Source organism: Manacus candei, unplaced genomic scaffold (assembly GCF_025592945.1).
Source record: "Manacus candei isolate 608988 ecotype Guabito, Panama unplaced genomic scaffold, ASM2559294v1 h1tg000011l, whole genome shotgun sequence".
NCBI lineage: Eukaryota > Metazoa > Chordata > Aves > Passeriformes > Pipridae > Manacus > Manacus candei.
The window spans coordinates 19,424,058-19,438,220 of record NW_026138059.1 but is presented as its reverse complement, the minus strand read 5'-3'; the positions used below and the strand labels follow the sequence as shown (position 1 = coordinate 19,438,220).

The 14,163-nt window shown below is 37.7% G+C and overlaps 1 protein-coding gene across 1 annotated transcript in view; it reads left to right on the top strand.

Annotated features, from left to right (window-relative positions):
• Positions 1–429: 429 nt before the first annotated feature.
• The window catches only part of COL9A1 (collagen type IX alpha 1 chain), a 66,324-nt gene continuing 52,590 nt past the window's right edge, over positions 430–14,163 (top strand). Inside the window, exons 1-5 of the mRNA XM_051777726.1 lie at positions 430–741; positions 1,077–1,150; positions 2,513–2,590; positions 2,732–2,864; positions 10,303–10,699. Coding sequence (XP_051633686.1) covers positions 728–741; positions 1,077–1,150; positions 2,513–2,590; positions 2,732–2,864; positions 10,303–10,699 — 696 coding nt within the window. The 5' untranslated portion in view covers positions 430–727. The remainder of the gene's footprint in view (positions 742–1,076; positions 1,151–2,512; positions 2,591–2,731; positions 2,865–10,302; positions 10,700–14,163) is intronic.

The window sequence follows — 14,163 nt, the reverse complement described above, 5'->3', positions numbered from 1 at the left end:
TCCATGTGAACAAATATAAGTAAATGTCTTTGTGTATCCAAACATATGTAATAGTCTATGGAAAGGGAGTGCTTTACCTATGACAACAGAAGGAGTCTGCTTTGTAATGCCTATGTGTATTCCTTGGAAAGGTTTGAGTTTAAGCCATGAAAACACTTTTAAATAATCTATTTTATTCACAAGAACCAACTGAGACCTCACCAGAGAGACTTCTTCTGAGACTACCTGATGAGTAAATCAGTGAGGAATGGAAATTCCTTCCTTACAGGACAGAATCTCCTTGTTCTCAAAGCTCACATCAGGGCCACCAGCTTCCTCAAACCTCCTGGTACATATTCGTTCCTCTGCCTGTCTGAACAGCAGACCCCACCATTCAGAGAATGGCATTGCAGAATTCACATTTTCCTAATCTCCCTGCTCTAACGCTGGTGAAAGCAGCAGACTTTCATTTGCTCTTTTGGCTTCTTTATATTCAACTGCCTCCAGAGATCTGCCTTCAGAGCCCACCAGGACACATGTCTGTCCAGCCTCCACCTCCTTCCCTTGGCAAGATTAAAACCGCCCCAGCAGCCTGGACCTCCCTCTCTGCTGGGTTCTGCGAGGGACAGGAGGAGCTGTCTGCACCCACTGCTGCACTCCTCTGTGGGACTAATGAGAGGGAAGCAGGGAGTGTGACGATATACACCGTGTATTCACATGAGAGAAGTGAACAAAGCCAGCAGTGAAGATGAAAAGACACTGGTAAGAGAACAAGTGGGATTTAGAGACATCTGTAAATAAGAGATTAGAACAGTTAAAGCTGTCCTTGCCAGCTGCTGTCTTTGTTGTTTGGTTTTATGAAAGCATTACATGAAGGAACTGCCAATAGAAAGAACTTTATTGACATGTTTTATTATAAGGCAAAAATAAAAAGTTCTCATGTAAAGAAATCTTCTTGTCAAAGAAATTGTCAAATCTGTTAGTAAATCCTTAACTTTTTTTTTATACATTTATTGTGCATGGCTTGGAGGAGAAATTTAATAACAGAATCTGTCAGAAACTATAGATTCATACTTGAGTTTTCTTTCTGTTCACAGGAAAATTACAGCTTTCTTTTACGTGTGTAGTTTTTTGTGGTCTTTCATCTCAGCAACCATCCAGCACCAATCAAGTAAGGAGACAGAATTTATCCACATTTCATCTTTCTGTAATTTTGAATGTCAGAAGAATGTTCTGTGTTTATTCAAAATTAAAATCCTCTCTTGCTAGCCGTCACACAAAGGGAGAACTGTCTATGTCTATGTATGGATGTATGTATGGAAGGATGCATATGAAAAAGAGGGGGGAAGCGAGAGCTATGTGTTTGGTTTTAAACTTGCTATAAGATGTATTTTTAAGGTATGGATTAAAATCTGGATATAGGTGGTAGATACAGGACACAAACCTTCCCCTGTCTTTCAGTGCTTCTAGTTAGATATTCTTCTGCTACACGTGTCAATAAACTGGTTATACTTTATTTGTTGGGCATAAAATGTAAACGGCTGGATGTCAGCCATATGTTCATCAAATAATATAGAATGAGGTCTTTTCTATGGTGTAACATGTCAACCTGAATGTTCTCTTTAAGCCTGTGTTGTCAGAAGGAAACCCACATTTAGGGTTGAGCCTTTGCAGCACACAAGAGGCTCTCTGTAGGTTAGAAATGCATCTCCTTCCAACTCCTACTCTTCATTCTTCCCTATCCACTTTACTAACATTTTCCAGATTGACTTGATACTGGACTTGTACATGGCTCTTAAACTCTTCAAATAAATGTTTATTTTTCCTTTCTCCTTCCTTAAATTAGGGGAATCAAGCAGGTCTTATGCTCATTACAAGTCTTTTTGACAAATAATATTCTGAAAAATTAGATGTTTAAATTTAGTTTCCTCAAACAAATTTCTTCTATGTTCTTTTTTGGGTAAACGAAAAAGGTCTGTAAGTTCTTCTTGCCTCCACCTTGTATTTCATGAGTGATCAAATGTGGCACAAAGAAAGGTGGGAAGACCTGGAATACTAGAGAGGCTGGAAAAGTTGCCAACTGTTTCTCAACAACATCTGTAGTTGGCATAAACTTTGTTTAAGTTTCCTTGGGACTAGGAGAGTGTTGACTTAGGTAACCAGCATTTTTTTTGCTTAAACCACCAAAAGTTCCAAACCAAAACTCCTTACACAGCAGGACTTCTTATTTTACTACTACTATTTCTCCACAGTTCTGCAAGAGAAGAATTATTATAACATTCTCATTTAAAGGCTTAAAAAAAATAAATCAAATAATCAATCAAGGTAAATATGGAGCTCTCTAAAACCAGATGCTTATTTTCTTAGACCTCTCACTTCACTGAGTACAGTTTAAATTATTATATACTTGTAAACATTATTATTTAGATATTTATTTAATTAATAATAATCATACATTTACTTCACTGAATTTTCTAAGATGTTCTGAGGAAATGTGCAGGTACATGGTTAATAAATTCATCTTGTTTTGCAGGACTACCAGTCATTCTGGGTGCCAGTCACAGGATTGAGCTCTGCCCAACAATCAGGATTGGTCAAGATGACTTACCAGGCAAGTAGCACCCTGACTTTTTCAGGAAAAAGCTGCTGTTCAGAAAGCTTTATCAGGTTATATTCAGCCCTGTGACTGCACAATTCTCTAATAAAATTAAAATGAAAGTTACATTTTGGATATGCATGTTTTTTCTTGTAGGCTTTGACCTGATTTCTCAGTTCCAAATAGAAAAAGCTGCTTCCCAAGGAGTTATCGAGAGAGTAGTGGGCTCCACTTCTCTACAAGTGGCCTATAAATTAGGACCCAATGTAGACTTCAGGATACCAACCAGGTAATGCCTTTGTTGTTTGGCTTTAAAATACAGATATTTTGCAATCTTATTGTTTAAGGGGTAGAACCTCCCACCAGACCTAGATCCCTCCCACTAGATCACCTAATTTGAAAAGCTTTTGAAAGGGGAAAGAGAAATTCAACTTTTTTTTTTTTTCATATCCGCCACCAGACCAGACTGAATATGTAGCAATGATTTCAGGGACTTCCACTTTCCTCTGACCAATGACAGTGCTCAGAGTGCCTCCAGATTTGCCAATAGTAAGGGGTTCACCTCTAGGAAGTAACGTCAAAGTTGCTGATGCCTCGAAAAGTGAAAGGGAGGCAAAGAAAAAATAACAGGAGGACAGGGAGAAAAGTTTTCTCAAAACATTGACACAAAGGATCAATCTGATCATGTAAGGATTGCAGAGATGAGGTAGGATAACAGCTGACTGATTCTCTGGCAAGATGTTTTTGTTTGTTTGGATAACTGGTAAATAACCAATTTATGGTCACCTTATCTATAAAAGTTAAAAATTATTATTTAGCATGTCACAGTCAAGTGGTGATAGGAACCAGGATTTAGGAATCTAATTGTGTTTGTGCTTTACAGGCTAGACTTGCTGCTGGTGAAGGAATAGAGACAGTACAGCAGGGTAGAGTTGTCTTTGCCAAATTTAGGCAAGTCTGGATTCTGCTCCAGCACCTTATGTAATTAAGAATGCCTTAACTTAGCAATTAACTGGCAAGACCGTTAATGTGACTACTGTTTCAGCTAGGAATAATTGGAGTGTGAAGCGTTTCTGTCTTACTCCAGCTATCACTGACAACTTCTGCTTGCTGCAGTCCTCCTGGCTTCTACCTTCGTAGCCATCAGGTTAAACTAATTTAGAGCTTAAGTGATTAGTTACATTTTACTCACGACTGCTTTCAATCCCAGACACAAATCAAGGCTGCTAGTGCACGAATGTGAATTCAAACACAGACAGCAAATGGGATCATCATTTCACTAAAAGGTGGAGATTCTCAGATTTTCAACTCATGTTTCTTAGCTCAGAAACAAATTGAGGTATCAAAGCAGTAATGTTTCATTTTTAAGAAAGGTTAGACTTATTGCGATAGATGGCTCTAGTGAGATGTGTGCTTGATATAAAAAGTTATCCATGACCAAGCCTATACCAGTTCCGTTGATACACTATGGCATCTGAGCTGACTCCTGCCACTGGACTCGTTGAGCCAGGGAATGGATTAAGGTTTGAGTCCTGACTGTGCTCTAGTGCATCAGTCTGCTGTTCCTCTGTCACTGAGCCCGAGCTTGCTGCTCTGCTCCAGTTATTTACAGTGTGCCCCTCTCAGTAAGCTGACTCAGAAGTGAACTTGGCAGTAAGCAGCTGAGGCTAACAGCACAGGAGAGGTACACCTTAGTTGTTTCAAGCAATTTTTTTTAAGACCAGAACCCTCCACACAGTCTTTATAATGTGGATGGGGGTTTTTTTGTGTGAATTTGGGATATAACCCTGAGCAGCATTATAGGGGTTAGCAAATTATATAGAACATGTCAAGAAGGGTTGAGCCTCTTTAATGGCATGGGCATATCTCTGGTTTTCTCAACCCAGGCATCACAGCAGCCCTGAACTCCTGCATTTCCCTCCAGCCACCCCTCTCTGCCCTTTATTCACAACTAGATTATTTAACGATAAAATAGATATTTCCCGGGGTACCAGCGGGCAGCAGCTGCACCCCACGGCGCCGGGGAGGGAAGGGAGAGGACGAGAGGGTAAAGGAGGGAAAGGGGAGGAGAGGGGAGAGGAGGAGAAAGGAAGAGGAGGGGAGGGAACGGAAGGGCAGGACAGGACAGGGCAGGGCAGGGCAGAGCCGCCCGCACCCCTGCGGAGCTGTCCGTATCCGCGGTGCTAAAGCCACCATAGCTGGGTCCGGGCGCTCACACGGAGGGTGTCATCCTTCGGTCCCTGCCTCCTCCTCTGCTCCTGCTGAGCCAAGGGGTGCGGGAGGCAAAACTAGAGTCAGTTTTGAAAAAATGGCCAGCATGGTTTTCCCGAGCTGGATGGCTGATACAGCCTAAGTGCTGTAGGAGCACTGGGGAGGGACCCTCAATAAACAGGTTGGCAATTGTAAAATAACTTTTTAGACTAACACATGATGATTATACTGAGGCAGATAAGCCCATGTTACAGTGGCGTGGGAATGAAAGGTCAATTGAATGGGCATGGCTCTGTATATTGATTCAGCCTTTGCTGAAACAACAGCTCATGCCTTGAAAAGCTCACAGAGCTCTCTTAAAATGCTACTGATTTGTAGCTTGGTACTTTTGCTGCTCAGCACTTTTGCCAAGGTGCAGAAGTATATCACACAATGAACACAAATGATTGCATACAAGTCTTGGCTTCTCCCACCATCCAAAGAAATTCTATTGGTCAGTGTTTCTTCTAGCATAAAATCTACTGAAGAATCAATACAGTGTTGTTTGTGTAATAAGTGTGTGTAATAACTTAGTGTGGAACTGCCATTACTCATACCTTTTGTCTCTGGACTTGGTGAACTCATCATTTTTCAACTTGATCTGTGCACATGTTATAAGTGTCCACCAGTTAGTAAGCACAAAATTAAGACTGGTTATTTGGATAATAATTGTGTTTATCTTTAATTGAAAACTTAAAAAATATGTTCATGATACATTTCTATGTGTGGGAAAAGGGCTTGTTTTCTTTATGCATTGGAAGAAATCTTAAACCTTCAACTTCACAAATGCAACTGTGGCATCACAAGGTCCCTCCTTGATCATCTACACTGTTAAAATAAAAGACCATGGCATGGTTTGGGTGTAGACTGATAAGCACTTCTTAAACAATTCCTGGGCACAGCTTGATGGCTAGTATAGGCCACAGATCATTTCCAACGCACAGGTTGCACGTAGTCAATATATTTTGGAAGTAAGTAGGTTTAAACTTTTTCATGCCATCTGAACTTAATATCAGAGAAAAGTCCTAGGCCTAGTGAATTTATTTACATGAAGGTAGCCTACAAATCCAGAAATTATACCTCTTTGCCTGAGTCCTCATCTCACTAGAAAGCAGAGCAACATAAAAATTGAAGCTGCTTTCTCAGCAGTGTTTATATTTGAGGTAGTGGTGTACTGTAGGCAACTTTGACAGGTGAGATGACAAACACATTATGATAAGAAATTATACAGTGAAAATTGGAATTTTATAAAACTGTATCAGTAAGTTTGGAACATCCAGAGAATTTGGTAGGCTGATTTTCTCACATTTTTTTCCCTTTGGGAACAATGCTTCTCTGTGAAGTAATACTCCTCAAATGCATATGCCTGAAGGTCTGGCTTTACTTCATTCAGCCACCAAAGTTCTTCAGGTTCTTTTCACTTTACATTACAAGGTATCCAACACAGATATTGATGATGACATTGAAAAGGAAAAGACAAAATGCAGCTAAGAAGCTAATTAGCTCATAAAAGAAATAATTAGCTCAGAACTGGATGTTTCTGAAGAATAAAGTTCAGCTGAGAGTAATGAGCCCTAACAAATGACTTCTGGCAAATGATTTAGGACAGATGCTTTTTAAAAGTGCTGAGTTAAGTTTTATTTTTATTGCTTGTTCAATGGCTGCCAGGGAGTGCCTGCCAGGTCAGCTGTGATACCAGGCAGAATGAGGAGATGCAGACACAAGTGTCTCCAGATTGAGCAAAGGAACCCCCAACCCAGGGTACATGGTACTGCATCATCATGAGGTTGGCCAGAGCAATTCCTACAACCACCTCCAGTGAGTTGTGCTAGCATTTCTAAAATTCCAAAATTTTAGCAAGGAGTAAGTTAACTCAGTGGGCAACGGAGCTCACCCAAGGAATTAACTCTGAAAGAAGCAAATTTAATAAAATAAGCAGTTACTTCATAGAATTTATATAGGTACATAGTTAACCTTTTAATGTACTCTGCTCCTGGTGAATCTTGAAGTCAGAGGGATGGCTCAGGGTTTCCATCACCTAGCCAGATGACTTACCTTGGTTGTATTGATGCCTCGGTAGACTTAGCTTTGAAATCTCAAGGAAATCTTCCCTGTAAGCACTCGAACTGCAGGATTAATAAAAGTCTTAGCTATTTATGAAAAAGATTAAAAGAAAATAATAGTGTTTCAGAAGTTCCCCTAGATGAATTACAAATGTTTCAAACTTCCCACTCCCAGGTATTTAAAAAAACCCCAGCAAATATTCAAATATCTGATAAAAAAATTGATTTGACTTTGTATATGTTTAAAGCAGTTAATAATAGTCTGAGTACACAAGGAAAGCAGGACTAGAATGATTTCTTACAAACTTAAGATACAAAACTAAATAAATAAAAAAAAAGGTTCTGATGGTTTATATCCCTGGCAATTTTAACTGGATAGGAAATGGGTCAGGAATGAAGCTGGCCTTTGTGCTTGAAATATTTTTCTATATTAATTCTTCCTTTGCTCATTTACTTGAATCTAAATTTATATTTGCTAAATACCCCCATAAATTAGTGAAATTGGAAACATGTATATTAAAAATAATTTACCAAAATAATTTGAGTGCTTATACAGCTATCAGCTGTTTGATAAGATTACAGAGCCCACTACTCTTCACTTTGCAGTGAGATGGAGACATAACTTGTCTACAACTGTTTATTTAAGTATCATGCTAAATTTGCCATGGACTACAAATATTTACTATTTTAAAATGCTGTCTTCAGAAGGGTTTTGCCTGTATAAGGATTACAGGGTTTGAGAAGAACTGCATTCTGAAATACACTGAAACCATGAAAGGATCATTACCATTGGAGTAACTGAGATGAGAATCTGCCTCTGCTTTGCTTGTAGAATTATAGGTATAAATCTTACACAGTAGCAGTCCCCTGCAGAGTACCTTTCTGGTGATGGGTCATGCTTCATTATGTTGAGTCATGTTACTGAGTCTTTAAAGGCAGCAGTTCTTCTGGTTGATTATTAAAAGGTTTTTAAAATGTAAATAATTATCCATGTTTGTGCACTGAGTTTTTATCTTTATTTCTATATACAAATTTCTTATAATTTAACTTTTTCTTACCACTGTCAGAAGCTCTTACACAACTTCTCTTCTTTGTATATTTCTTGAAAAAGTTAACATATTTCTTTTTTATTTTAATGTCCAAAAAAAGAATAATATCTTGGAAAGTACAAACTCTATAGCCAAATATGGTGCAAAAAATTCATTTGCCAATCTGGTATAAACAATCTTCTAATCAAAAAGTATGTTTACTTACTTTTTTTTGGTTTCTTTGGTTGTTTTGTTTTGTTAGGTTTTTTTTTTTTTTGATAGTATAGTTTTATCAGCTGAGGTGGGATGAAAACGTGTGTGATAGTTTAACCAGTATTGTCATGAAAGCAAAACTTATCAGTGCAGTGGAAGAATGAAAACCTCTCCACAGTGGGTCTGGAACTAGTACTGCTTCTTTTAGCTGTGGAGCTCTGTGTATCAGATTCCCAGAAGTCACTGAACTTAATAGAGAAAGTGGAATGTCACACCAAGGCTATTTAAAAATTACCTAACAATATTGCCTTCAGTGTGGTAGTAGTAAAATCAGCTCTTCTGTAGAACAAACAGGGGATTCAGCAACTGAAGAGATAAATGACTCAGCTGAGATAAGGTTTTAGCAGTAGAGGAGATTGAAATACTTGTTTAAGAGATATTACAGAGGAAGGACACAAAGGGCTGTAAAAGACGTCGAACTGGATCAGCAGCTTAGTAAGAGTGAATGTGTGTCTGGATAGGGATAGGAAGTATCTTCTTAGAGTAGAAAGAATATATAAGCATGTTGCATAAGCTAGAAGCCTAACACAAGGAGGGATAGGGGACAGTAGTAAACACTGCAAAGTGCTCAGAACAGGGGGAAAGGTACAATGTCCACACATTGACATTTGCATTTGAGATGGCAAGAGCCAATAAAGTAGGTAAAATCGTATCAAACAAAACCAGCTGAGATCGACTACTTCATCCACAGTCAACAGAGACACAATTCAGAGCAAACCACAGATTAAAGGTATGGGCAATGAGACCCCTCTTCAACTTTGCATATCTCCACACCTTGTACAATGAGCTAATTTTCCAGCTAAACATTCCACTTTCTTATCTACTAGCTTTCATGTGTATGTAAAGGCTCGAGGGAAAAAGGAGAAACATCAGCAGTGTGGGTAGTTTATTCCTAAGGTGAAGCCACTGCTGCTGCTGCCAGGCTCGCCCTGTCCTCGCTGAAATCTGCTGAGGCTGTGCCGCTGTCTGCTGGAATAAAGCTGTACTACAGCTTGGGACATTAACTACAAATTAGGGAGATTGCCTCTGGAAGTATTCTTTCTAAATCAGTAGTCATTAAGCATACAGAAAGAGAATTAATGTATTCCATTTTCCTGCTTTTTCCCTCTTACCCTAAATTCCAAGGTTCACTAATGCTCTCTAAATAGCTGCTAAGACAGGATTGATCTGCCAGTCAAATATTATCTTTATTCAAAATGCCTACTTGTCTGAGAAGTTGTTCTAATGAATGTTGGGACAAAATAGCTCTACATATCTTCATACTTAAGAAACTTATTCAAATACAACTTCTTAAATGTGGATAGACAGCAAATACTGTATTGATATCAACAGGATATGACACTACAGTTTTATGATCCATGGAATAAGAAAAGGCATATTTCTTAAATATTCTACTAGATTCAGTGATATATGTGAGATAAAAAATGACGTTATTTTGCACAGTGACACAGCCAGGCCTACCTGTGTTTCCAAATCTCACATTATAGGAATTGCAAAAAAATGAGATGTTTTATATGTGGCAAATCCGTCCCTTCTACTTGTAGTCTGGTTGAATGTCACAGGACATAATACATTTTAGTGTGGGTTCTCACATGCCTATATTTGTCAATGAATGAGTTGTTGAATGATTTCTGTTGAAGAGATAGCTAATACATTAATAAAAGGGTTATTGGCAGGCTGAACAAGAAAATACATTTGCAAAAGACATTCTTATCAAAAGCAAATCAGATCTGCACTGACTATCTACCTGGGTAATTATAAAGTCACACTGTATTGACTGATTTAATACGTCTAATAGCGGGAAATAGGATAATTGTAGGATATACTTTCTAAATCTGAAGTAGGAGTCCATCCATTAAACTTAGAAGGGTTACCATAAACATTGTGCAACGTTGGAAGAACCTGCATTTCTGAATCAGTTCCTGCTACAATTAGCAACACTAACGACTCAAAAAGAGACCCTGTTTTGAGACTCTGCATGCAGAAGAACATTGATACAAGCATGGTTGAAATATGGCTTCATTGAGTAATGGTTTCTCATTACTCTGTGGTGATATGTGGAGCTTTTCAGAACAAATACACAACAATTCTACTGTATTTTTATCCTACACAGTGCTATATATTCCAACGGATTGCCTGATGAATATTCCTTTCTGACTACTTTTCGGATGACTGGGGCCACACTTCAGAAGTACTGGACTATTTGGCAGATTCAGGACTTTTCAGGAAAAGAACAAGTTGGAGTGAATCTTAATGGTCAAATGAAAAGTGTTGAGTTTTCTTATAAAGGAGCAGATGGAAGACTACAAACGGCATCATTTTTGCATTTGCCTTTCTTGTTTGACTCCCAATGGCACAAGCTTATGATAATTGTGGAAGCAAACAGTGTCACACTCTTTATTGACTGTGTTAAAATAGAGTCCTTAAGCATAAAACCAAAAGGGAAAATCAGCATTGACGGCTTTGCTGTGCTCGGAAAACTTAAAAATAATCCTGAAATTTCAGTGCCGGTAAGTTCCAAAACTTTCTATTACCGCAAAAAAGTGTTTTACATCAATTTTTTTTTTGTGTGTGTGGAATGCATTTTCAAATGATTTCTGAAAGCAGAAATGGCAGAAAATAACAACTCCTTGGCAGGTAAGTACTAGCTTTGCTTTTTGAATTTTTCACACATATATTTATACTGTGTAAATTAAGAGACGACCCAGATTATGTCTATGTCTCAATAATGAAAATTCTCAGACATCCACACTTCTTCCAATGGATTATGCTCTGTCTGGATGTACCAGCTGGGCATTCATGTGTGGAGTGTGATCTAGAAGGAAGTTTAAGGACATGGATTTGTGGGCTGTACCTCACACCAAAGAGAGTAAAACATTTATTGAGCAAGAACTGGGACCCCTCTCATATGCATGCAGCAACCATCAGCTAGAGACAATTAAATGTGTCTCTGGCAGAATAAATATTTTAGATCATTAATGCAAAGGGATTAGCTCCTGTAAGGGAGACTGATGGAGATCCTTTTTGAGCCACTTAGAAGGAAATAAGAGACCTATGTTTAAACCTCAGTCCTAAATCAGAGATTATAATGAGTACCTTATACTTCAGGAGACTGCTGTAATCATTGTCCTTCCTAGTATGACTGTGTTAACAGTTGCTTCTAATATTAAGGTAGCTCGAATTTTTTGAAAAAGACTGACCTGGTGTAGATGGTACAATCTCAAAGAAGGTTTTTGTTTATAAATCCTATGAGGGATAAGGGTAGCATTAGAGACTAGATCCAATCCAAGCAAAGGGCCCAGAATAGCTTAGACATAATGCCTACCCATTTCCACAATACCTTCTCCTGGCTAGCTCAGGGCATTCCATTCCCATATCATGGCTGCTGTGAATCCCTTTGTTAGATATTTACCTTTCCCTGTGCATTGTAGTAGACACTTAAGCTCAGTCTAATTGTGGAAATATTTGTGCTCTTCAGCAAAGAAAACTCAATATGAAAACCTCAGGATTTTTTTATTTGATTATCTGATTTAGTTTCTGAGATAAACAATTAATATAAAACACATAAAAATGACATGCCTGTAATTTCTGACAGAAAGATATTTGTAGAATCTGAATTTTGCCTTTCAGACATGCATGAAAGTGTTTTCTCAGCTAGTGTTTTTTCAGCCGATGAATTATACTGCACTTCATGCTGAATGATGTGACAAGTTTCTCCTGCTGTGGCACTAAATGACATTTAGGACTTTGGGAAGGCTATTTCTGGATTCACTTTTAGTTTAGAAGAAAATAGTTTCAAAACACAGTTGAAAAAAAAACCCCACAAAATTTCGCAAAGTTCTGTATATTACCCTCTTCATTCTCCAAGATTCCTTTTATATCAATAGAGTACTCATTTCAAAACAAGTTGAATGGTAAAAAAGAACCAGATACTTAATAAATTGTAACCATTTTCCACATCCCTATACTTAAGTTTTGCAACAACTTTGAAATAACAAGAGTGAAGTGAGACATAATTTTAAACTATATTTCATGCTGTTTGCAAAAAAACATGGATACAGGTTAATCAGCATTGTGTAAACCTGAAAGGGAAAACATTGCAACAAAAGAGGCATCTCATGTCTCATCACCTCTGTGTGTACAATTACTGTACTGCATTGCATTGAAACCAGTTTTACTTGAAGAATGCTGACAGAAAGCTTCTCCAGGTGTCTGAAAGGAGCTATTTAGGATGTTGCTATAAATGTGGATTAGCAAATATCAATAGCTGAAAGGTTATACTAATTCTGCTGGAAACAAAAAGTTAGTCTTTGAAAATATCATTCAAAAGTAATGAGCTGGAGCTGATAATGTGCTCATTAGCTGCATCTGTATCTTAGCTTTGCTAACTGCTCTGTGATACTGGTGGATGAATGGATGCGTGGGATGATGAAAACATTACACATATTCTATGCATGTTATTAAGATGAAAAAAATCTATGTCAATATTGTTTTCTTCTTTGGAAATATATTTAGATTAAATGCCCAGAAAGCAATAGGTATTAATGAAATAGTTTTACAACAGCTAGTATACAATGCTACAGCAAACCAGGCCCTCAAGTTAGACAAGAGTCATTCCTTTAAAAATGAGGAGGATTCCTTTTGCCTGATTGAAGTAGTAATTAGGAATGGCAGCTTACAAATGAAGAGAGAGATGAGGTATTAAGGTCACCTTGTCAAGAACTGGGCTTTTCTCCCTTCCCTGTTGGTGCTCTGGGTGACTTTTGGCTATGATTAAAGACTTCAGGAAAAACAGGAGAGGAATTTTAAATTTGACCCCCTTTCCTCTCCAGCCTGTGTTTTGCAGACTTGCTCTTTACAGCAAGGTATACAAATGAGGAACACTGATTACCCAAAGCTCTTCAGGCATCTCATGGGGAAATGTGTCGAGCATTAAGTTCTGCTTTGTCTGTGTTTAAGAATGTACATAATTAAGAATGTACATAATTAGGCACTCATGTGAAGCTATGTTAACTATAGGACATCTTCAAGAGTGAAAGAACAAAATGGAATTAACTAAATTTTACAATTCACCACTTCTTGCAGAAAATATTTATTTATATTTTTAGCATGTTTCTGGGAAGATTCAGTCATATGTGGTGTATTTTACGAAAAAAATAAAATATTAAAGCCTTAGAACAGGATTATGATGCACACTTTTCGACAAAAAGAATAATGAAGTACTGAAACAAATTGTCAGGGAAGAAAATTAGAGTCAAGCTATATTCTTAAACTGAGTCTGGATGTCTAAAAATATACTTTATTTCAGACAGAACTGTGGGTTTGACATTAGACTCACTAGATTGAATTGCATGGCCTGTACTGTGAAGCCAGAAATGACAATGGTAGTGGTCCAATCTGATATTATAAAAATGTAGATTTAGGAAGACCATATGCTTTGAAATTATGATAAAGAAATTACATAATCTGATGGACTACTGATTTTAAAATGTCTGTTTATATTGCAGAAAGTTTTACTTTCACCTGTGCACTTTATTTTTCTTTAAATTGACTAAATGAATCTGTGCTTGGGGATATTCTAGGCTTATCCTTTAACTTGCTTGACTACAGTCAGTTTAAACATCTCAACAGTCTTGGGTATTTAATATGCTCCAGGTACAATTTCTAATTTACTTCCAGACATTGTTAAACTATATTACTTCTGATGATATTACACAGACATAAATTGTGTGTTTCTTATTCTTTTTTTCCCAGCATTCCGTGAGTACTCTCTTTATCTTGCAGAAGAGGTCTACTTCTTATAGGTTCACTGTAATACATATAATTTTAAAAGAGATTCTTTATTGCTTGTTGTTGCCATGACTGCCTGGGAGAGCACTAGATATAGTTCCATTAGAAACTGCATCTTAACTTTGAGCCTTTACAAAGATTTACTCCAGGATTTCTGGCATATTTTACAGAGGGCAAATTTTTA